The sequence below is a fragment of the Podarcis vaucheri genome (genome assembly GCF_965113315.1).
Source record: "Podarcis vaucheri genome assembly, chromosome: 9".
Taxonomy (NCBI): domain Eukaryota; kingdom Metazoa; phylum Chordata; class Lepidosauria; order Squamata; family Lacertidae; genus Podarcis; species Podarcis vaucheri.
In genome coordinates, this window is record NC_138767.1 from 53,550,407 (window position 1) to 53,573,114 (window position 22,708).

Below are 22,708 nucleotides of genomic sequence, written 5' to 3' on the forward strand. Positions count from 1 at the left end.
AAAAAGCAATTAGGGTCCTTGATTGGGCTGCCTTAGAACTCAACATATTATTTCCAGTTCAATAAATCTTTTGGGACCAAAGCAGACAGCTCCTATTGTTATCTCAGTTTGCGGTTATTTTAAAAGCTCAAGCTTTCCCCCCTCAGTTAACTAGGTTGGGTTGCATGTCAAATTATGGGACAAGTAATACAGATGTTATACACTGAAACAGTTCTATGTTGCAGAAGTTCTGGTGTTAGGACATGGAAAAAGCTTGAGAGTACACAGCAGAGAAGCAAAGAGCCAACTATTGTGTTGTCAGCAAAGTTTCAGCAAAGTGCAAACAACTGCACTGCTTATATTTCTTGTAGGAAGCACAGAAGAAAATGTACAGGGAGTGTGAACCAGAGGTTGGCAATCATCCAGAATTTTAAGAAAACAGAAGGGAACTACACTAGGCTCTAGTATAACACGACTAGAAATATTTTAAAGAAGAATTTTAGATTTTTTTTAAATAAAAAAACACACACAACTACTGCCAAACTCTAAACAAGGCGCCACTCAGCTTACTGAAGAAAGCTACAAATTTTTCCCAGGGCTTTTCATTTTGAGGTTATCAGCAGGCATGGCACCCCATTATGGAATCATCATTACTAGCATACCATCACACTATGCTGATATGGTGCTAGTTCATACATGCGATGTGCATATATTATTGGATCACTCGATACTTGGAACCAATTCATCCACTCACTAGGCTGGCAGAACTCTTCATGTGGTGTAGGTGAGGACATCTACCCCTCCTGTGAATCACACACTTTGTAACACATGAAGCTTCATTATTACCGTGTTGCAGGTCGCCACAGAAGTGCCATGCACGTTTGCAAACCACTTTGGAAACACTCTCACACAGAAAGCGCCCTGCTGGAGCACTTTCCAAAATGGTATCAGCATGCGAGTGCAATAGTTCCCTAGAAACCCACAGAGCTTCCATTTTATTCTCCTCAAAATATCCCCCTCCTCAACCACTCTCTCCAGTGGCCGCCATTACTCCCATCTGTTTCTCTGCTGAAGGCCACAACCAGCTGTCTTCCTACCCCCAGAAATCTGTGGGTTTTGATCTGGGATGGCTCACATGCATGCAAGTCATCAAGGAATGCTGTAATCCACTAACTTATCACACTGAATATCAAGCATAAGACTCTAGTGCCAGATGCTATGCTAAAATGAAAGGACTTTTTTAACAATGGGATTAGTCTAGCACATGTTGGAAGGAACTGATGTGGTGGACAACAGCCCCTTAAATCACAACTTATGGGCTGCGTATTGATCCTGCTGCTGAAAATACTGTACCATTTTACCTGCTGCAACGCAATGGAATCATTAGTACATCATAGTAACTATAAAGTGGTTGAACTAGGAGGAAACAAACAACAATCCCTGGCTTCGTGTTGCTCCCAAATCAGGGACTGTGGTTTGTTTCAGTCTAATAAACCATGATCAGTACAGTGGTACCTCGGGTTAAGAACTTAATTCGTTCTGGAGGTCCATTCTTAACCTGAAACTGTTCTTAACCTGAAGCACCACTTTAATGGGGCCTCGCACTGTCACCACACGATTTCTGTTCTCATCCTGAAGCAAAGTTCTTAACCCAAGGTACTATTTCTGGGTTAGCGGAGTCTGTAACCTGAAGCGTGTGTAACCTGAAGCGTATGTAACCTGAGGTAGAACTGTATAAGCCAAGAACCAACCTTGGTGGAAGCAAAAGTAGAAGTGAAACAAACTGCAATGATGTGATGGACACAACTCTAAATCAAGGCTTGTTTCCTCCCAGGAGGAGCAACAAAGAGGAAAGCAGGAGTAATTCACCTGTGCTTGGTAAGCCATGGTTTACCATGACATGCAAAGGCAGCCACCAGATGTCTAAACTACAATAGCTATCACCTATTTTTGAGTTTTTAGCACGTAGCTTGTAGAAACATGGTGGCCAAAGACATCTTGGGTCTCTCTCTCTCTACAACCCAGCTCCATGAAATATGACATTCTGCTTCAAAGCCTTTATGGATCTGCTTCCTTCTCAATGCAGAAAATGTTGTGCATGGTAAGAAACCCATAGCAACAGCTGCATTTTTCAAAGCAAAATTAAGAACGTTATTCAGTAAATCATTGCTAAAACTGGTAAAAAACTAACCCAATACGCCTTTTGCAGCTATTCCTAATTACCAATAAAAATGTAAATAATATTTGAAGGCCATATCTTAACTATCACACTATGCCACCTAATTTCACAGTGAATTACCAAACCTTCTGCTTATATAATTGCCCATATAATCCCCCCCCCCAAAAAAAGCAATCAACATTCCTAACCTGGCATAACAGTTGTTGATCATTAACTGCTCAGGTCAGTAAAAAAGGAGAACAAAAACCTCCATTTAAGTGCAGGCAACTGCTCCCTTACTCCCCGCCACTTCCACCTGACAAAGGATTTCAACATAGCACTACACAAGAAAAGAAATCCATGCAGCAAGGTATGTGTTCTGGAAGTTCTCCTCTTCATGCGTCCTTGTACTTCAAAATTAGCCACAATGGAAATGCCATGCTTCTGAGACAATAGATGAAAAGAGCTGAACGACGGTTGCTACTAATCTTTTGTGCAAGTAAGGCAAAGGAGAAGGACACCGCTGCTGCACCAAAAATTATACAGACATAATCAGTAGACACATTCCGCTTTTATCTGCCGTCACTTTCACGCAGTCTGCTTTTTTAACAATACATGACGGGCACGACAAGGCCATTTGCTCTTGGACCAAGCAGAAAATTCCAGACCAAATTTTTCACAGCACAGCAGATTAGGACCCCAGCCAAAAAGAGGATAGGGTGGGGGTGGGAAGCTCACTGGCTACTGTATTTCCCAAAGCCAAAGTTAACTGCTGGGACACATGTGACAGTATTTGCTCCCCTGTTTCTTTATCATTGAGATTTCCCACACATAAATTCCCTAGCGTAATGCCTAGCACTGGCTAGGAATCTCTTGTTTACATATCAGAATAAGGTGCACTGTGGGGCTGGAGAGGAATGAGATCTGGAGAAACCAGCACTAAGAGTTTTACAAGTGGAGTGGAAAGTCATAGCATGAAGATGTGACAAGGTAGCGGATAGTATAAAATGTACATCAGACCGAAGAGGAAAAGGGCTTGTGAAGTTCTACAGAATCAAGCAGCATTCTAGGCAATGGGTGGTGCCTGTTTGCTGCATGTTAGGCTTAGTTCTCTCCAACAGAAGGTGAGAACGTGAGATGAGCCTGCTGGACCAGGCCAATTACCTATCTAGTCCAGAGTCCTGTTCTCACAGTGGCCAACCAGATGCCTATGGGAAACCAGCAAGCCGAACATGAGCAGAAGAGCCCTTTCCCCACCTGTGGCATTCGGCAACTGGTATTTGGAATCACTGTTGTTCCCAACTGTGGAGAGAGAGCCTAGCCATCATAGCAGATGGCCAGATATAGCCCTCTCCTCCATGAATTGGTTCCATCTTTTAAAGCCGTCCAAGTGGGTGCCCATCACTGTCACCTGGAGGAGGGAGTTCCAGTTTAACTAAGCGCTGTGTTTCTGCTTCATTGAATGAGGAGGTAAACCTATTTCTCAATTCTACCACTTTAGTCTGCACTCCTGATAGGACTGTGTCTGCGCGTTAAAATATTAACCTGTTCATATAGCAAATTAGATATTGGGAGGAAGGTTTCTAGCTTCCACAATGCTTTTCTTTTTGTTGTTGCTATGGAGAGACATTTAAGCACATTATCTGTGACCTGAGGTGGTGCAATCCAGACACAGGTTTATCACCTGAACTGCTGTTTGGAGGCTCAATTGGTCAGCAAGCCAGGGATTCAAATGCTGCTCAGTGCCTGTGGCTCTGAAAGAGTTGCTAGACTGCAACTCCCACCATCTCCCTCCATGGACTATGCCAGCTGGGCCCCTAAAAGTTGGACTTCTGCAACACCTGGAAAGCCGCAAGTTCCGCACCAATAATTTATTCATTAAATTTATTTCCCAGCCTTCATCTCAAAGGAGCCCAGGGTGTCATTAATAATACAATGCAATTAAAACTTCTGAAAACAAACAAGCATTTGCCTTCTTTTACAGGGAATATAATGTCAGAGTTGCCAGGAACAGTATCTTCAAATACTTGGGGTAAACATGTTTTTGAATTTCACCTGTAAGTTAATAATGAGGGAGACACTGTGGTGCTGCCATTGGATGTTGCCTGGTTATCAGGGACTCACGACAAGGCATTCCCCCAACATGGACCCACCAACAAAAAGGCCCTGTCTAGGGTCACCGCCAATCCCCAATGGTAGCACCATCAACAGAGCCTATTGCAAGTGGTTGATATTGTGGAAAGGGTGCTTTTAAAGCTCCTTGGGTCTCAAGCTATTGAGGGCTTTGCATTCATTCTAGTACAGACACCTTGCATTGAGCCCATTAGCTCACTGGCAGCTGGTCCAGGAGACACATAGCTCTGCTCCATGATGTGAAAGAACCATTGTTTAGCTTTTTTGAGTACACACTGCAGTGGCACAAGGCCACTTGCAGCATTAGCCTGCCATCTGTGCTGATTTAGATACAAAGATAAAGGCATCAGCATGACATTGCTCCGGCATACAGAATTTGCCTTCTCAGTAAGGGTTCAGTGCATGCCTGGTTACTAAGCGCTACTCATATTTTATTAGGAGCCAAAAATTTGGGAGTGAGGCAAATTGTACCAGGACATCATTGCTCAGCGCATATTGTTATACAGGCAACGACCAACTTACGCACATCCAATTGATGCATGACTGCGCATGTGCACATCACTCCAACCTGGAAGTGGCCAGAGCAGGCTTATGCCTGCTCCACCAACATGCGCAGGATTCAGGAGCATAACATCCATGCAAATCAGTAGTTGCCTGTACCTCCCCATGATGCCACTCCCTGTTCCTCCGTCTTTTTCTGCTCACTGAGAAGCAGGCATTGAGTAACAAGAAAGAAATATGAACTTTAATTCAACTGCAACACTTGCTGAAGCTTTCAGATAGCCTTTGGTTTGTGTTAAACATATTTGTATTTTCCTCCCTTACAGCACTCACACCAAAAGAAATAGTGGGGAGATAGACAAGGTGGGGGGGGGAGAGAATGGATTCTTAAACTACCCAAGAAAGGTGAAGGAACAGCCCCCAGGGCTATGGAACACACCCAATTAGTTACACAGTTGCTAAATTCCTGTCTGCAAGAGTAAGTCTGACAAGCCATGCCAATTTTAACATAAAAAGAAAGAATATTAAAGGCAAGCAGAAGTTCTAAATGGAAACGCCTGCTGTTCTCACATAATACGAAGCAAGTCATGGGACCCCTTTTAACTTTTGACCAAAGGTAAAGCAGAGCATGTTCCAACTTCACTGCAGGCAAAGGCTGTGAGATACTTGATCCCGAGGCTAAAAATTCTTTGCTTTTTAAAGAGATCGTAGCCCACTTCATATCTGACCTTTTACTTTAATGTAGATAACCTCTCTATAGAAAAAAAAATGCACACCTCACTTGTGCAGCAAGCTCCAAGTGTTCATTGTGACCCAGGTATAGGGGTCAGGAAACTGTTCCAGCCTTCAAGCCATTGTTACTTTATCAATCAAATGCTTGTATGCACCACCTCACAAGTGAACATGTACACAATGCATAATCTTTGCACAGAAAAATGATCAGGTGTTAAGTCCCCTTTCCTTGCACATGGATTTTAATTATTTGTCCTTAAACACTTACTGACTTAAAAAAAACAACCAACCAACCAACCAACCTATGGCGGACTCTGAAGTCCAATAACACAATACATTAAGATGCCGCCATTTGAGGTACGTACAAAAGCTCCAATTTGTGAAGCAAATCTGTCTGAAGCATATAAAACTAACTAAATCAGTGACGGGGAACCCTCCAGAATATGCAGGACTACAACTCCCATCATTCCTCACCAATTGCCATGTTGGCTGGGGCTGATAGGAGCTAGGATTGAAGAACATCTGGAGGATCACAAGTTCCTTCCTTGATGCAAAGAATGGATGATGCCTCTTTCACACACATACACACAGTGATTAATCAGACTGGTTTAAAGACACATACATTGTTCATAGTTTGTATGTTTGCTGGATGAAACATATGATATACATGGGAAAGGACTTCCAGAATCCTACACTGCTTCTGGATTCACAGGTGGTGCAGGGGGCTGGGAGAAGCCTCTCTTTGCCTTTGTTGGTAAGCTGGCTTGTCATTGTTCCCACTGATTGGTAACCTCACCCCCAAATTACTGAAATGCTCTTTGCGGTGGCAGATTCCTTTGAAAAGGGTTTGGAAGCATCAACTGGTACAAAAATTCAGCCACTCTTCAGTTTTGGATCAATTGGCCTGGCTGACGTTTTGCTTCCAAATGCAAAGTGCTGGTTTCTACCTTAAAAGCAAAAATCAAGCAAGCATCCAAAAGCACATTATTCCCCACATGCCTTCATTTGAGGCACCTGAAGCTTCATACTTTGCTCAGCATTGCCCCTGTGGTTGAGGAGAGAGGATTTGGAGCACAGCTTTCTGTGTTGAGGCACCGACTCCATAACTTCCTCTCTTTAATATCTTAAGGGACTGGAACTGCTAGCATAAGCAGATACAGTTGTACCTTGGAAGTAGGACAGAATTCATTCCAGAAGTCCATTCCACTTCCAAAATGTTCAGAAACCAAACTCTGGCTTCTGTTTGGTGGCAGGAAGCTCCTGCAGCCAATCAGAAGCCGCAGAAGCCCCGTTGGACGTTCAGGTTCCAAAGAATGTTTGCAAACCAGGACACTCACTTCCAGGTTTGGGGCATTCGGAAACCAAAACGTTCGACTTGCAAGGCGTTGGGGATCCAAGGTACAACAGTATTTTAAATGTGACTGTGTGATTCTGTAATTGTACATTTCAGTTGTGTGGACCTGTTGTTTTTAGGATAGATTCAGAAAGTTTCCCCATGTTGAACTCTATGTAGAAAGGAGTTGATATTTTTAATAATATTATTGAACAATTTGATACATTAACTTGAGAGCATTGCATTTGTTCCTTATCTCCATATATTCAGCATTTTCTGTCTTCCCTCCTAGATGTTGAGCAAAACAGTATATTAAATAGCCACCAATTATATTATTATGAGTTTGTGGGTGGAAGACTATCATAATCCCGAGAATCAGCAAGTGTTAGAATTTAATCAAGCTTCTGGATGTTAAGCTGAGTGCTAGGTCATTCTAATCCCTGGATCTAGGAAGTGTTAAAAGCTAACTAAGACAAGCTAGCCTCCCAGCTGATGGGCCAGTAAAAGAACAAAGCATCAAATGACTTGTACAAATAATGGCAGAGTTTAGAGTGTGTGACATCACTAAGCAAAAAGGCAGCAAACTGAAAAGCCAGAGATGAAGCACATGATGTTTGACGTCTGTTTGAATCAAAGGCTGTGGCTATGGAAGAAACAAGACCCTTTTGGGGTGTTGATGCTGTGAACTCCTTCATCACAGGCTCAGGTTGTATATATGTATATATCAGTGATGGCCAAATATGGCCCTCTAGCTGTTTTGGGACTACAATTCCCATCATCCTTGACCAGTGGTCCTGTTAGCTAGGGATGATGGGAGTTGTAGTCCCAAAACAGCTGGAGGGCCAAGTTTGGCCATCACTGGTGTAAATAAACCATAAACTCACCATTGTGCCTCATTTCCAAAAGGAAATAGACCCTAGGTGAAGGCCTGGAACCTCTGGAATATCACACTGCTCAGGGATTGGGGTGGCTTGCAACAATATTATCTGGATTTCTAATTCAAATTAGACAGTCAAACGGTCTCCCTTGGGAGGTTATGGACTCTCCTTCCTTGGAGGTTTTTAAGCAGAGGTTGGATGGCCATCTGTTATGGATGCTTTAGCTGAGATTCCTGCATTGCAGGGGGCTGGACTAGATGACCCTTGGGATCCCTCCAACCCTACAGCTCTATGATGTGAGTGACATTCTTAATTTTTTCACAAGATGCTGCGACATCTTGCAGGTACATGAGAGCGGAAGCAATTCAGATTTAACTGATTCAGATTCAGGTAAGTTTAACTGTCAGCAATATACATCGAATTATGCACGTGACAGAAACCAGGACTCTTGATTGGTATTAAGGCTACTTTAATAAACAGTATTCCAGAACTTGAGTGCTACAGGTTGCTACATAAAAGTGGAAGAATGCCAAGTCTTGTTGGCGTATGTCTATCCCTTTTCAAAAGGTTTCCAAATCATACATGTAAAATCTTGAAAGAAAAAGAGTAAATGTTATTATGCTATCATTCCCACCTCCCCTCACTGACCTTAATCTATACTTCAAAAGCTAAGCAGATGTTTCAATAGGAAATTCATCTGCAATATGACAGCTGTACCAGCAGCAATATAACAAGAACCACCTTCCACAGCTTTTGACAATTATTTCCTTTCAAGACTCCTTTTGCTTGTCAAATGTTTTTCAAGGAAAAGACACAGACCTTTAAAAAAAAAAATTCACCTCCATGCGTACTTCACTGAATGAACTGATTCTCATTTACAAGGAAATCTCCAGTCCAAATGCAACTGTTTCACACCCAAGGTCAGTAAATCTCAGTTCTCTCCTGGGCTGGGCTGTTTTCATCAGACCAGGCTATGACCCAGTCAATAGGTGTCACTGCTAAACAATGCTAACTTTCAAGCAGCCAGAAACAGAGGAATAGAAGAACCCCAAGCTTTCATGTTGAGATCCTATTTACCAATCCCTGTGAGGGTTATCCAGCAGGATCTTTAAGGAGGAGCACCACCGCCCTCAGCACATTCTCTCCTCAAACAGCAAACTGAGTATTTATTCACGAGCAGCCCATCTTCCATTTCGCATTTTGAAACAAAACCGAATTATTAAAGATTTGTGTGGCTATTATGTCCACGGGGATGTTTTAGGCTTCTTATCCAATTTATTCGTGACACTTTGTTAAAAAGCATGCTAAACAGACCCTATGCATCCAATATAGAATTCTAGGATTATAGTCCAGCAAACAGTGGCACCTCGGGTTACATACACTTCAGGTTACATATGTTTCAGGTTACACACTCCACTAACCCAGAAATACTACTTCAGGTTAAGAACTTTGCTTCAGGATGAGAACAGAAATTGTGCAGCGGCGGTGCGGCGGCAGCAGGAGGCCCCATTAGCTAAAGTGGTGCTTCAGGTTAAGAACAGTTTCAGGTTAAGAACAGACCTCCAGAATGAATTAAGTTCTTAACCCGATGTACCACTGTACTTTTGTCAATTGGGGACTAACAGGGCCATCCTAGGCATACCAACTCAGATTTAAGCCTCACCCACTTTCGTTATCTCACCATCAAAATAAAGAAGAATGATCCAGGCTATCTTCAAGCCCCACCACTGTCTATCTTACTCTACCTGTCCTTTGAAACCTTCAGGTTGGAGTGTTGCATTACTATCTGGGAGACCAGGGTTCAAAATCGCCACTTGTGAAGCCAACTGGGCGACCCGGGGCCAGTCACAGTCTCTCAGACTAATCTATGTACCTCTCTTGGCACGAGGATAAACTGGAGAGGCAGAGAACTATGTGTGTCCCCTTGACCTCCTCAGAGGAAAGCTGGGATATAAATGTAATAATAAATTTTAAAAATAAAAAGAGAAAGGGTTGAAAGAAAAACTATTCCAACAGGAAATCAACAGCAATGTTTTGTTGCAGATTCCATTTGTACTAAACTGGCAGTGAGCTCCAATAATCATGTTGTCCATTCATCTTGCATTGGGTAATGATGATGATAATTTATTAAATTTGTAAACCTGAGGGTCCCAGGGTGGTTCACAACAACAACAAAAATACAAAATGAGAATACAAAATACACACTGAAACAAAAACAACCCAATAACTCTCTACCACAAACATGTTTAAAAAGTCATAAAATGTTAATCAGCCAAACTCCTGGCTGAAGAGAAATGTTTTTGCCTGAAGAGAAACATTGTCCCTGGCACCTAAAGATATTAAATGTTTGTCTTAGAAGAATACAGCGTTGCCAAATGAAATTATGCGCTCAATGCGGAGTCGGTTGTTTACACATTACTCTTTTTGTATCTCCTAAACAGGAGCAAAGTGAAACATTTTATTGTCATTTGCGTGTTCAGCACCTCAAAATTAGTAAATATTGACTATTTCCATTTTGGGGGCATTTTGGGCATTGTGCAGGGTAGTCACGGAGTGAATTTTAACTGGAAAGGTGGTTCGCAGACCTCTCTTAAAAACAAATGGATTTGCTGCATGTTTACCCTAAAGTAAATCTAATTGTGCTCAATGATGTCTACTCCCAGGCAATAATTGCCTCCTAAGTTCTAAATTCTCTTGACTAGATGGATAGATGAGTTCAGCAATATAGAAACCTTTGACTGGTACATGGCTGCTGAAATGCACCTTACTGTACAAAGGTAATACAGTGGTACCTTGGGTTACATACGCTTCAGGTTACATACGCTTCCGGTTACAGACTCCGCTAACCCAGAAACAGTAGCTCAGGTTAACAACTTTGCTTCAGGATGAGATCAGAAATTGTGCTCCCGTGGCGTGGTGGCAGCAGGAGGCCCCATTAGCTAAAGCGGTGCTTCAGGTTAAGAACAGTTTCAGGTTAAGAACGGACCTCCAGAACAAATTAAGTACTTAACCCGAGGTACCACTGTATTTATATTTGCTGCTCTGCCCCCTTTTCCCTCTGGCTCCGCCCACCACCAACATACAGGCTATGGAAGCCTGCCTGTGAGACAATGCAGGATGAAAGATCTCCCACCCCAGGAGATTTTTCAACAGGAAAAAAATCTAATTCAAATTGGGTTTCCTAGGTCCTTCATACCTTTCCTACACAACTGTGTAAATCTGACTACTAAAACATGCTGCGGTGTTTACACCACTTCATTCATACAGTTGGGCCTTACATCCTTGTTGCACTGTATACATTTTGCATGCTGCTACTTTTTAACCTTACAAAACAAAGTATCTTTAGAAATATTCCTATAAAGGCTCTTTCTTATGGACAATGCCTATAGGCAGTTCCCGGGACTGACAGTGCAACCCTCGTCAACTGAGAAGGAAGTGGAGCTTACACCCCAGAAAGTCGATTAAATATTGCAGCCAAAGTATGGGAATATAGGAACCTGCACAAGGGATGATGTTGTCTTCTGTATTTCCAGCACTGCTTCTTTCTGCCTTGGGCCCAGCCCCACCCTCACACAAAAAGTAAAGTAGCAAACAAAAATGAAACATCGTTCACTGATTTCAGAGCCTTCAAACATTCTGATGCACTGCACACAAATAAATTATTGTTAGTTTCAAGGACATTTAACTCAAAGTCTTATTTTGAAAGCAATGTAATAGGTTGCCGAATAAAAACCAGAAGAATGTAACAAGTTCTTACCTGTTTCTTCATCTATTTTGAAAATTCCAACACCAGATCCATCCCTTATCGAGTATCTGATCTCACCATCTCTTCCAGTATCCTCATCATAAGCCGACAGAGTCATCACTGAAGTACCAATGGGAACATCTTCGCTTACAAAACCTTTATCCACAAAGCTGGGAAAGCGTGGAGGGTGAAGGTTTTCGTTAACATCAACTACTTCAATCTCAATGTAACAGGTAGACGACAATGACACTGGTTTGCCTTTGTCTTTGGCCCGTACCGTCAGATTATAAACTTGTTTTCTCTCAAAATCCAGCCTCTGTACAACACGAATTGCTCCACTAAGTTTATCTACGTCAAAACTTCCATCCCCACCATCTAAAAGGCTATACCGCACTTGGCTTGACTGGCCCAAGTCAGGATCGTGGGCTTCTAGCCATGTGATGATTGTTCCCTCCGGAAGGTCTTCTCGAATTTTCACATGGTAATTAGATGGGATAAATTTTGGAGGATTGTCGTTGACATCTTCTAAAGACACCTTCAGCAGAACAGTTGAAGATAACTGTGCTTCCTCTTTAGCTTGGTCCCTGGCCTCTATTTTCAGAAAATACACAGGTTGCTCTTCACGATCCAGAGGCCCCACAACTTTCACAATACCCGTCACGCTATCAATGGCAAACGTGTCAGTATCTGTAAGAAAAGAGTATCTCACTTCCCCATTAGTCCCCAAGTCTCTGTCTATGGCTTCTATTTGAATGATTTCTGTATTTAGGTTCGTGTTTTCAGTCACATCCACAAAATAGCTATCCTGTAAGAATTCTGGACAATTGTCATTGGCATCTAGAACCCTGATATCTAAAAGACGCCAGTCAGACTTTTGCGGTATCCCAAGATCATAAACAGTAATATTCAATGTATATTTATCTTTTACTTCTCGGTCAAGGGCAGAAAGGATTTTCAGAATTCCCGTCTCCATACCAATGATAAAGCTGCTATCGTTATTACCTCCAGAGATAGCATAGACAAGCTTTCCATTGAAACCAGTATCTAGATCACTAGCATTCAAATGTATGATGCTGGAACCGATGAGTTGATCTTCTTTTACCTCAATGCTTCTGGGAAGGCTATTTCCAAACTGAGGCGCATGCAGATTCACAGAGTAAGTGTCAAAAAACACATCGTCAGCTTCACCACGACCATGCAGCTTATTTGCCTGCAGAAGTTTCTCCGCCAGCATTTTGGCGACACCAGTCTCTTCACATTGTAAGTATACTGGTTTGCGGCTGGCAATGACAGTAATGTTAATATATAATGGGGCTGACAAATTTTCTCCATCTGTGGCTGTTATTCTCAAGCTATGAAAAGTTGCTTTTGCACCCAAGCCATCTCCTAATGATTGCTTCAAGGAAAGCACCCCAGAGTTTGGATTTAAACTAAATAAATCTAATTCATTTCCAGATTCAATTTGGTATTGTACCAGCTGCAGCTCATCAGCATCAATAGCAGACACAGTTGTTATTTGTTCTCCAACAACAAGTTCCCTGGGGATTGTTCCCTCACAATTTATTTTCTCAAACAGTGGAGTGTTATCATTCAAATTATTTAAAGCTATAGTAACAGGGACTTCAACTTCTCGGCGATATGGTGTGCCCCAGTCAGAAGCTCGAATTCTCAATTTATAGATTCTCGGCATTAATTCATAATCCAAGTTTTCAGAGGTACTGATAACACCAGTAAAGTGGTTTATCACAAAAGGAACGGGGCTTATATTCGCAATACTGTATGTCACATAGCCATTCTCACCTTCATCAAGATCTTTTGCATTCACACTCGTGACACTTGTACCTATAGGAACATTCTCATCAAATGAAGCTTTATAAGAAGTCTGGGTAAATTCAGGGGAATGAGTATTCATATCTATAACTTTAATCAATACTGTTGCAGAGGCTTTTCTGTCACTTGTCATAATGTCAAATTCAATATGGGATGCACGCTGTGCATTTATAGGATCTAAAGTACTAACAAGGCCAGTATAAGGATTCAGGTGGAATCTTATTTTGCTTGGCGCATTTCTAAACATGTATCTCAAATGGGAATAAGTAGACAGAGTTTTTACCATAACCACAGGAGTGTTTGGTGGGGCAAATTCACTTATTTCTGCCCTGTAAACAGCTCTTTCAAACTGGACTGGTCCCGATCTAAATTTGGGGGATGCCACATGAATTACTTTGACAGGAGAAAATTTGGGAGGATTTCCTTTATCTTTAGCTTGCAGTGTTAGATTATAGCCAAACAGTTGGCTCTCCCAATCGATACTGCCAACAGCTTTTATTTTATATTCTTTTCCTCCTGGAAAAGTCCTCACAGTTTTAAACTGCTGGAGTGGGTCACCCGCCACAATGCTCAAAGACGCCACCTCTCCATTTGAACCGTGATCCCTGTCCTCAACTGTTATGATTGCATATGATGGATCCTTGTCAAGCTCTGAAGGAGCCAACGTAAGGGCCGTGATAACCGGAGCATACTCATTAGCCTGCTCTATATGAACAGTCAACCTCGCCATGCTGCTGATGCCACTACTGCCATACAATTTCATCCCACGATCCACAGCAAGGATTTCCATTTCATAAACGTTTGTCTCTGAATAGTCAAGTCTGCCAGTCAGGACTATTATGCCGCTGGTAGGATGTATAGCAAACATATCTGTCCTCTCTTTAAAACTGTAATAAAACTCTCCATTGGTTCCAATATCTGCATCCGTTGCACTAACTCTGGCAATGCTCGTCCTTATTGCTGTATTCTCAGGCAATGAAACACTGTATGAAGTTGGAGAAAACAAAGGCCGTAAGTCATTTGTATCCAACACTTGCACTCGGACTCTCGTACGAGCTTCCATATTTGTGCTCTTCTCTATTGCTTTCACAGTTAACACGTAATGGTCTTTGACTTCCCTGTTAAGTATAGCTGTGTTCCCTCCCTTGGTCCGTATTCGTAAAAAGCAAAAGTCTCCCAAGATATACTCTTCCGCTTTGAACAAGTTCTCGTTATCCCCGGAAATTATTTTGTATTTTATATCCCACAGCAAGTTCGTGATATAAATGCCCATTTTCACCGGATGTCCAACGTAAGTCTTGGCTGCAGAGTTTTCATACACTGTGGCATTGTAATGAGTTTGGGTAAACTGCATTGGCGACGTGTGATGCAGTCTTGGATTTCCTTCACAGTTTCCAAAATGCTGCACAAGCAGCAACAGAAGCAGCAGCAACATGGTCAAATGGCTCTCCATGGAGGCAAGTTCCAAAAACCTGAAAAACAAAACAAAAAAGGAATATCAATCAGGGTTTTCCAAACTATTATGGAAAGTTTGCTACTCACTCCCCATAGACTTGTTGAAAAGGAGCCACCATGCAAGGCCCTCGCTTGATGTAAGGAACTCTGCCCAAGAAAGAATGCTATCAGTCACAATGAATGTATTCTCTACAAATCAATAAACCAAAATCTGAAATTGAAAGCCGAGTTTACAATTCAAGGGGTTTCCCTGAAAACAATACCTAGTGCTACTTCCCTAGGCTAAATAACCGTTGTCTCCTAATACAGTGGTACCTCAGGTTACATACGCTTCAGGTTACAGACTCCACTAACCCAGAAATAGTACCTTGGGTTAAGAACTTTGCTTCAGGATAAGAACAGAAATAGTGCTCCGGTGGCGCAGCAGAAGCAGGAGGCCCCATTAGCTAAAGTGGTGCTTCAGGTTAAGAACAGACCTCCGGAATGAATTAAGTACTCAACCCGAGGTACCACTGTAGTTGCAATGATCTTCCTCTGTATTCTTGCCAACCCAAGAAAGGAGTGGTTAAATTCAGTCATATAGAGCCGATTGCCTCTCTTAGGCCTTTGCAACCAGAAGAGGCTGGTTGCAAAAGCACCACAGCACTCCTTTGATCAGGCAGAATGATGCAGCACTATTTCTGAGATAAGTGAAAGAAACGCCCAACTATCTTACCTGCCCTTCTCTGTCCCACAGGAAGAGGGAGGGGAGACAACTGCAGTAATGCCACCCCACTACCACTATAATGAATAATAATAGATGAGTGCCTTTACACCTGTACTTTCTGTCCTTCTAATGGCTATGATTCTAACTGAGAAAGCAAACGCAGGTCATGCAAGCGCTGAGCCACTTATTGCTGGAAAGCAAAAATATACTAAAGAAGAAATTAAGTCTTCTTTTTACCTACTTTACCAAAGGCTACAAACCCACACGAGTTTTTAAAATATTAAGCAGATTATAAAATGCTTTAAAATAAAGTGATTTGCCCAGGTATTTTTTTAGAAGGTAGGAAGAAACTGAATCAATGTTCCAGTTCTGCTCTTGAACAATTCAGAAAAGAGAGATGCCAGAAGCTGTTCATCATACTAGCTTCCCAACATGCTTAATTGCACTTAAGGTTATGTGTCCAACAACAGAAACTCTAGGAAGTGCTAGGATTAAGCCTAATACATGGGGTTGCACGCAACAGACTTCTCTGCTTGTGCAACAAATCATCCACCTCCTCTTCTCTGCAGGCCCCAGAGCACCCTCAAAGTTTGCTCCAGAGGGTTGGGGGACCCTCTGCAACAGATTGTTGGGGTGCACAGGAAGAGAAGAGGATGGGGAAGTCCCCATGTGCAAGCGGAAGGTGATTCGGGCAGAATTGGATATAACCCATGATATTGCAGTAGTTCACTAAAATCCTGAGTGCAATTATCATGGAAAAACTCAACAAAAAGAAATAAACCATTCGTCTATGATAAATAACCATTTCAACTTTTTAGAAAATTGTATGTGTCAAACTGTTTATTCCAACCATCACTTATTCAACATAGCACATGACTACCACTTGCAAACTGCTCAATTCTAAACCTGAAAGCATAGGCGGGTTCAGATTATTGAAGCTCTACTCAAGATTGCACATACACTTAACTGTAGAAAGAAGACCATAATAATCCTTTTGTTGGCTGCATTACCATAATGTGCAGCTTATTTTGTATTTTTTCAGAACATGAGGCAAAAGCACAATCCTATTAAAGTTTACTTGGAAGAAAGTCCCACTGTATTCAGTGGGGATTACTCTCTAGAAAGTGTGTTTTAATATTGTAGCCTACAATAATTACTTTTGAGTTCTTCCTCTCTGAACAACTCTGGTATTTATCCTTCAAAAAGAGTACGAGGGTCAAGCTACTGCAGAAACTGCCAACAAAAAAGAAAAGGAAACAAAGATCAAGGCCACCACTCAGGCAAAGTTGAGCACTTTGAAGTCCCACTGATGTCCCAGTGGAATTTGGTTGACCACAGTTGGAGTATGTTTGTCAAGAGAGGATAGTGGACTGATCCAGCAGGGTTTATTTCCTTAATAATGGGGGCGGGGGTAGTTTGCAAGGAGTAAATGCCCATGATCTGAATAGATAAGCTTATTAATTTATTGTATTTTACTGGACACTGCAAGCCTGAAATGTATTTTATGCTGTTCTGTTTTGGGTGTTGGTATTGTACAGCTTGCTTTTTTTTTTTTTGTATACCGCTTTGAATTTTTTGGAGGGTAAGCAGTCTACAAATATTTTAATAAATAAATAGAATTGCACGGATAAGCCTGGGCTTAGCTTTCCTGCTGAAAGTGATGGGAATTAAATGTGGAACTGCAATGGGAGTTACACCCCAAGGTATTTCCAGGGCTGGGGGGTGGGGGATGATTCACAATACCCTACTCTTGGTAAGGAGTATACACTCTGCCATTACAAGCGTAACACAGAGAGAGAACTTAGGCACACCTTCTGCTAAGGATAGAAATCAACCTTTGCTCTCCCTCTCCAGACAATTCTGGAAGTCCTAAGAAGAAAAATCACAACCTCAGTCCATAGTTAACTATTCTCTCCTTTCCACTGTCTGCTAATAAGGAAAGAGATAATTACTCTTCATGTTCTCCCATTTTTCATCAGCTCAGCCAGGTAATAAATGGGTTCTGGGGACGATGAGCGGAGGGAAAGAGAGTGCTGCTTTAACAAAAGCCACAGTTGGCTCAATTGGTTAGAGTGTGGTGCTGGTAATGGCAAGGTCGCAGGTTCAATCCCCACAGGGCCACCTGCATATTCCTGCATTGCAGGTGGTTTGACATCAGGAGTCCCTTCCAACTCTATGAAAAACTTGTGAAAATAGAAGGGGGACTCCTTCTCCCTGGTGTGGGAGCAGCTGGAACTTGGGCTGTCCCGAAATCAAAGACAAAGACCCTATAATCCATAGGAACGAACTCCTAGGGGCCGAGGTCCCTCTGTCCCCCCCCCAAAAAAATCTGAGAGCTCCTGAAAGTTAATGGGCATTGCCATTCAAACTCGTGGGATCGACTATGTGGGTCCCCCCCAAAAAAATATTTTATTGAAATTGGCACTTTTGCTGGAATCCTCCTGTTCTAGCTGGATTGTGCTCTGTCCTCCCAACATTAAGGGCTACACAAAAGCCGAGATAACACAACAACAAGATACTATAGTAACCTATCCTGGGGAGTTTAGAAGACAGCAGATTTGGCAAGCCAACCCCCCCGCCCCCCTTGGTATTGCCCTGACCGACTCGAGGCAGCAGCAGCAGCAGCAGCACAATAGCTCCGCGCTGCCCCTCGCGCCCCACTTGCTAGTCACCGCACGTCGAGTCCACCCCCCTCCCCAGCCATCCCACCGCCGCTGGGGGGGGGGGGAGACGACTCTCTAGGGGCAACAAGGGGGAGGGGAAGAAGAAGAAACCAAGGCACCAAGCGCCGCCACCTCACAACGCCGCCGGTCGCTACCTGCCTCAAGTCCCGCTCCAACTCCTCCAGTGCGCCCTGTTCCCCAAGTTTCTCCTCCGCGGCGCCTCCGGCGGGGAAGAAGGCGCCCTGCTGGCTCTCCAACAACTTTCTTCCCACGAAGTTTCTGCCCCGGGCAAGGGCGAGCGGGCGCCCTGTTCCTCGCCGCTCAGCGCTGCCTCGCCCGAGGGGGAATCCGCTTCCCCACCCGAGGGATCGGGAGCTCCCCGTCCGGCACGGCCAGCAGCCGGGCAGCGTCTCCTCGCCAGCTCGCGCTTGCTTTCTTTCTTTCTTTCCCCTCCGTCCCTCGCCGGTCTCCTTTCTCCGGAGCGGCTCTCCCTCTCTCTCGCCCCCGGATTCCTCCGCCAAAAGCAGGGGCAGCCGCCACAAACCGCCTCCGGAACTAATTTCTCTGGCATGAAAACCAAAACCACACTTTTCAGCGGCTCCGCGCCTCGCCACCATCTGGCTCCGGAGTGATTATAACCCTGCAGATCAAACGCCACCACTATCTTTCTTTCTCTCTCTCTCTCTTTCTTTCTTTCTTTCTTTCTTTCCCACTCCCCTTTTCTAAGGAAAGGAGCAAATCAAGCTGGGAGAGAGCCGAGAGCAAACGCAGAAAGGAGCCGGGAAGGCTTCCTCGGGAGTAAATCTCACTTGAAAAGCATTCGCACCGAGGAACAGCTTCGGATCAGGCCACGTTGACTCCGAAGCGAGTCTCTGTGCAATTCAGAAGAAATCGCTTTGAAGCAAGGGCTGGGAAAGACGTTTACATGGGAGTAAGACCCATTGAACGTGCACAGAATCGAGCTTTTCAAGCAACACATCCCACCCACCCCCCCAAAAAAAATCTCAGTGGGGCTTACTCGTGAGTAAGGACGTTTGGTCTATCGGTCGTGTTAATTAACACTCTCTAGTTAATCCTTTCCTCGGTGGTTCAAAGATCTGCTTTTAATTCATGAGGTCGATGATGTCATAAATCAAGAAAGCGAGAACAAGGGATCTTTCATGCTTTCTTTCTTTTTAATTAAAAGAAAAAGCAACACTCCGTCCTCAAAGTTTGTTGTTTCCAACCGCCCGGGTTTCCGCAGAGAATTATTGCAATCTGCTCTTGAATACGTCTCATCGCGTTCCCAAGCCTATAATTACTCGAGAGTTCGCCTCATTGTGCCGCAAGCCCTAAAAAGGAAGCCTCCGCAAACCAAATCTTACCTCCTCCAGGGCTTTTAACACTCCACCGCCCAAACCTCCCAGAGACTCCGCTTTGGAGAGCATAATAAATAATCGCCAGCACTTCCGTGCACAGCTGGGCTAAACTAACCCCACATTCTGCAAAATTCCAGCCTTGCAAAGCGCGCCCCATGCTACGCCCTGCAGCGCAATTCCCAGCATCCCCCTTATTACCCAGCCAGAAATTAAAGACGGGAAGGACAAAAATACCATCTTGGGAGGCCCGGACAGCTTTGAATGCACTTACATATCTTGAATTAAAGGAGTTCCTTCTAACTTATTTTTTTTTAAATCCTCCAGAGAGCAGTATGGATATCTGCAAAGAAAGTTTTAAAAAACTTGGGTGGCCAAAAAAGTAGTTATTGCACCCAATCCTATGATACACTGTATCAGATACAGTATCACCTATATACATGCCCAGGCAAGTAACTCCTACTTGGTTCAATGGGATTTATTCCCAGGTAAATTGGTATACGACTGCAACCAAGTTCCACTCATTCAACCAACGGGATCCGGCCAGACGCATGCACACTATTTGACAGGTTTACTCATGAGCAAGTCCCACTCCCTAAGCATTTAGGAATGCAGCAGTTTATGATGCAGCGCAAACGACAGCCAGTCCCTGATCGGAAAAGCAACTTCAACTGACTTCACTTCCAGAGCCACACCGTACTGTTAACTCCTGTGCAAACTAAACAGAGCTTTATGCGCGCCTAGCTCTGCATAGCACAAGATGGGTCTGTTTGTTAGCTGGCAAGGGCGGGTACAAATTGGGCTTCAGCGCTAGTAAGAATTTCCATTCATCTTCTCCACCCGCTCCTAATTCCACTTTGAATCTCACACACAAAAAAGGGAGGGCAGTTTCGAGATTTTAGCTACTTACACGTAGGAGTACGGATTTCCAAGGAGAGACCTAGATGCATGGCTGCCTTGTATCGGAGAGACCGGACTCCAGATGGGGCTCTCCAATAGGAACAGAGACAGCTGCCCCCCCTCCCCTGGGGGAGGGGAAAACTCAGGGAAAATGGGAGGGCTTGGGATTCTATTTCAGAGTTTCAATATTTTAAAAAGTACTGTACGCCAATACTAGCAAGACAACTGTTAACATTTCATGGCACGTCTCGAAAGCACTCTGTAAAGGCGAGGAGGATTAAATAAATAAAAACCCACCAAGCAGCAGATCGCTCGCTCTGTTGAAAGGATTGTATACATGCATGTGAAAATCGGCAAACCTGCACTCCCTGGAAGTGGGAATACCCGGAACCGACCAATATCTGTCGGCACAGTAAATTTCTATAGGGGGTGGAGAAGGAGCGCACTGCCGCCGTCTACCAACAGGAGTTGGCGAACTGCTATCAAACGGAGCAATCGCAGGCCTCCCATTCCCCAATCACTCCGGAATAGCCTCTAGCTAACCAGAGCCCTCTCTGCAGGTCTGCTTAGGAGCAAAGTCTACTGTGTTCAATGGGGTTTACTTCCAGGTAAATGTGTATACTATTCCCTCATTTGACACATCCAGCGAGCCTCACATTCGAGCAGACATGCACAAGCCCACTTTGTAAATCGCTTACTCTGGAGAAAATGATCTTGTTTTTTCCTGCCAGGGCCCAGCCCCTCACCTAACCAAACTGGAAAACCATCCATCACCTAGTTGCAAAGTAGAAGCGAATGGGATTAAGGTGATTTACAGCACAGTCCTAATCATTCCTATGCAGAATCGAATCCTACTGAATGAAGCGAAGGTTTCTACCAGGTAAAGGGTTTCTGAAGTGCAAGCTTAGTCCCCGTTCTCTTCTGAGGCGCATCGGTGCCGATCAAGGCGCTGTTTACTCGAAGGTAAATCCCACTGGACTCAATAGGCTTACTCCCGAGTAGACACGGCTTAGGCCGGTTTCCCTGAAGCGCTGAGAACCGAACCGGTCCAATAAAAGATAAGAGCAGTCAGGTTTCTAAAGTGGGGTGTGAGGGTCGCAGTGCATGATGACACGTGAAACCGCCACGACGCTTTCGGAATGAACCTTTCGGGGAAACGGGCTTGTCCAAGTGTGGATCGGAAGAGCAATACTGTACAGCGCTCCTAAACTCCTTCCTCCATAGAAGCTTGTTCCGAACCGAGTCAGAACAGGAAAAGAAGGAATGGGTGAGACAGGGGGCAAGACCTGAAAGAAGGAACCAACACCTATGGGCTTGGGGTCCTTTCTTCGCCCCCCTAAAATATTTGAGGGCACCAGGTCCCCTCAGAGTTGATGGGTATTACCATTCAAATGGCGTGCGTGATCGATTATGTGGGGCGGGGCTTACCTGCCCCCCAATATTTAAGCTGGGTTGGCACTCTTGGTTCCTGGCGCCAACTTGAATAAAATATTGGAGGAACTGGTAAGCCCCTCCTCACATAATCGACCGCATGATTGCACACACCCACAGTATTTGAATGGCAATGCCCATCAACTTTTTTTTGGGGGGGTGGCCCCCTCAAATATTTTATGGGCGGGCTAGGGACCTCGGCCCCATGGGTCATAGTGATCAGACACTTGCCACCGCCACCCCAACCCCCCCCCCAGCTCTCCGCCACGCTCCTCTTCCGCCCCCGAGAAACTTAATTATTTGGAAGGGAACTACCTTTTTCGCCACGGAAAGGCAGCAAAAAAGTGGGGAGGGGGAGAACAAGAGATAAAGCAGATCACCCAAACCCAGCCTTCACTTCGCACTAGTCTCTCAATTTTTCTTGATTCTCTCTCTTTTCCCCCCGGTTGCATTAAAAATTGTCCCCTCGAGGCAAGTGCTAAATATGTGGCCGACGATCAAGGCGCTATAAAAACGCTCGACGTATAAATCGCATCCCCGCCCCCCCCGTGGAGTGAAACGAGAAACGACGGGTCGCCCTCGAGGCTCACCTTACGCGGAGAAACCAGCAGTACGAGGGCGGGCGGAGGGGACACACACACACACACACACACACCTCCAAAGTAGCGAGAGGACAATGCACATAGGGAGCCCTCCTCGTGTTCCCTCGTGTCTCCTCCGGACAATGCTGAACTTGGCTGAGCTTGTGACGGGACCCAGGCTAGGAACGGAGCTGCTGCGTCCCTAACCGGCGGCTAGAGGGCGCTGCGCCACAATACAAACGCGCGGATTCCCTGCTTTTCCTTCCCAAAGGCACCATTTCTAAAACAAGTTGCGCTTTACAAGGAGTGGGGGGATGCAAAACCCCGG

The 22,708-nt window shown here is 44.2% G+C and overlaps 1 protein-coding gene across 2 annotated transcripts in view; it reads right to left on the minus strand.

Annotated features, from left to right (window-relative positions):
• The window catches only part of FAT1 (FAT atypical cadherin 1), a 126,665-nt gene extending 104,188 nt beyond the window's left edge, over positions 1 to 22,477 (minus strand). For both annotated transcript variants that reach the window (XR_014223508.1, XM_082237960.1), the window contains exons 1-2: positions 22,455 to 22,477; positions 11,472 to 14,761 (exon numbers count right to left, since the gene is read on the minus strand). Coding sequence is in view for 1 of the 2 variants with exons in the window: in XM_082237960.1 (XP_082094086.1) it covers positions 11,472 to 14,742 (3,271 nt within the window). In the remaining variant the exon portion in view is untranslated. The remainder of the gene's footprint in view (positions 1 to 11,471; positions 14,762 to 22,454) is intronic.
• Positions 22,478 to 22,708: the final 231 nt, after the last annotated feature.